We start from the raw sequence: 1487 nt of genomic DNA, 5'->3' as shown, positions 1-1487 counted from the left end.
GAGTCAAAACACAGATTGATAATTAAATATGTTTAAACGATAAAGGAATTTGCATGTAGGGTAAAATTGAGTCGAACAATTATGCCGCTGACAGTCCCGAGCTTACCACTATAGAGGCTCGGGTTTTGCCACCTGAATTGTTGATGTGCAGATCTACAAAATTGTCGGGGGCCAACGATATTCTAAAAAATTGAATGAGAGGCAAGTATGCCCGTTGCTCAAAGCTACTTGTAAGCGGCCAAGTGAAAGACAGGCCACCATCCAAGAGGCAAGGGTTTATGAAACTGATTACTCTTTCATTGAAAATTTCCGAACTTCTTTTCCCATGCTTTTATGTTTGATATGCAGATGGTGAGGAAGAACAATTATGCCGCTGACAGTCTTGCTTGACAATTCGGCATTGAAGTAAAGACTGAGCTCGCCACCATAGAGGCTCGGGTTTTGCCATTTCCAATGGTAAAGTTTTCGCCTAATATTTATTTATATATTTCTTTGCTCATCACCTCACCTGGATCATGTATGTGCAGCTTAAATATCATGAATCAGGAAAGCAAGCACTGGTCGAGCCTAGTGTAGGCCAATGGAATATGATTGACAAGGTAATTTTTTATTTCTTCGAATCGATTCTTGTATTGACAGCATTTACATGGTTAATGGTATGCGGTGTTTGTTCGTCAAATCAATTATTTCTTCCTCTTTGATAGTTGTAATTCAATGAATTTATTGTGTTTGTTTGTTTTCAGGTTTTCAATCCGAATCCTCTAGTCCGTACTTGTTCAGCTGACCCAGGGAAGATCGAGAAAGCCCTGCTCGACATTCATCATGAATCGGATGCACAACATTGTCTTCTTTCTATCAGAAGTGTGAAGAAAGTCCCCATACCATATATGTGAAAAGGGGAATTAATTGCATGGTTGCACTGGCCAATTCTGAGGTTGCCTTAAACAGTCCGTGAGACTGGAATGGTTGTTTGTATGATTTGAAAAAATTAAAATTTTTTTGAGGCTGTTATCCAAGTTCTATCTATTCTCCATGTTTTGAATAAGTACATAGCACTGTTACTCGCGGGAGAGTTTGTCGGGGAATGAAGTTGCTGGAATTTCAATAAGAGAGAATGAACAAACTCTGAGCAGCTCTGTGGTTGTTGTCAGTATGAGTTTGTTGCAATTTAAACCTGTGAAGGAATATTCCAAGGTAAACCACGGTGGAGGTATAGGTTGAAGGAGTCGTAGTTATTTTGTTCTCTAATCTCACTGATTAGTAGAACTCTCCCTATGCCTATGTAATTTGTAGTAACGTTAATATACAATTGAAGAATGTTTAATTACTAAGTTCTTAAAATTAATTGAATCGTGGAATCAAATCAAGATTTATCAAAAGAACACTAGTATATGCAGTTGAATAATTCAAGATTCAAAAAATTAAACTAAAAAGTAGTAATCATAATAATGATAATAATAATAATGATAAAAACCAACAAAATAACA

At 36.7% G+C, this 1487-nt stretch overlaps 1 protein-coding gene across 1 annotated transcript; it reads left to right on the top strand.

The window, feature by feature from the left end:
- The first annotated feature begins 431 nt into the window (after positions 1–431).
- LOC127262221 (protein argonaute 5-like) lies at positions 432–975 on the top strand. Its single transcript, XM_051290810.1, has 3 exons — positions 432–456; positions 528–599; positions 744–975. The coding sequence occupies exons 1-3, from the start codon at positions 454–456 to the stop codon at positions 891–893; spliced, it is 225 nt and encodes a 74-aa protein (XP_051146767.1). The 5' UTR covers positions 432–453; the 3' UTR covers positions 894–975.
- Positions 976–1487: the final 512 nt, after the last annotated feature.

This window comes from Andrographis paniculata, unplaced genomic scaffold, assembly GCF_009805555.1.
Source record: "Andrographis paniculata isolate CXL003 unplaced genomic scaffold, ASM980555v1 Contig65END, whole genome shotgun sequence".
Taxonomy (NCBI): Eukaryota; Viridiplantae; Streptophyta; class Magnoliopsida; order Lamiales; family Acanthaceae; genus Andrographis; species Andrographis paniculata.
The sequence above is the reverse complement of the archived record's forward strand: the minus strand, read 5'-3'. Positions and strand labels throughout refer to the sequence as shown.

What these genes read in the sequence shown, in the direction of transcription:
- LOC127262221 (XM_051290810.1), top strand. An exon ending in AATGGAATATGATTGACAAG is followed by an intron (nt 600 to 743) that starts GTAATTTTTTAT and finishes GTTTGTTTTCAG; the next exon opens with GTTTTCAATCCGAATCCTCT.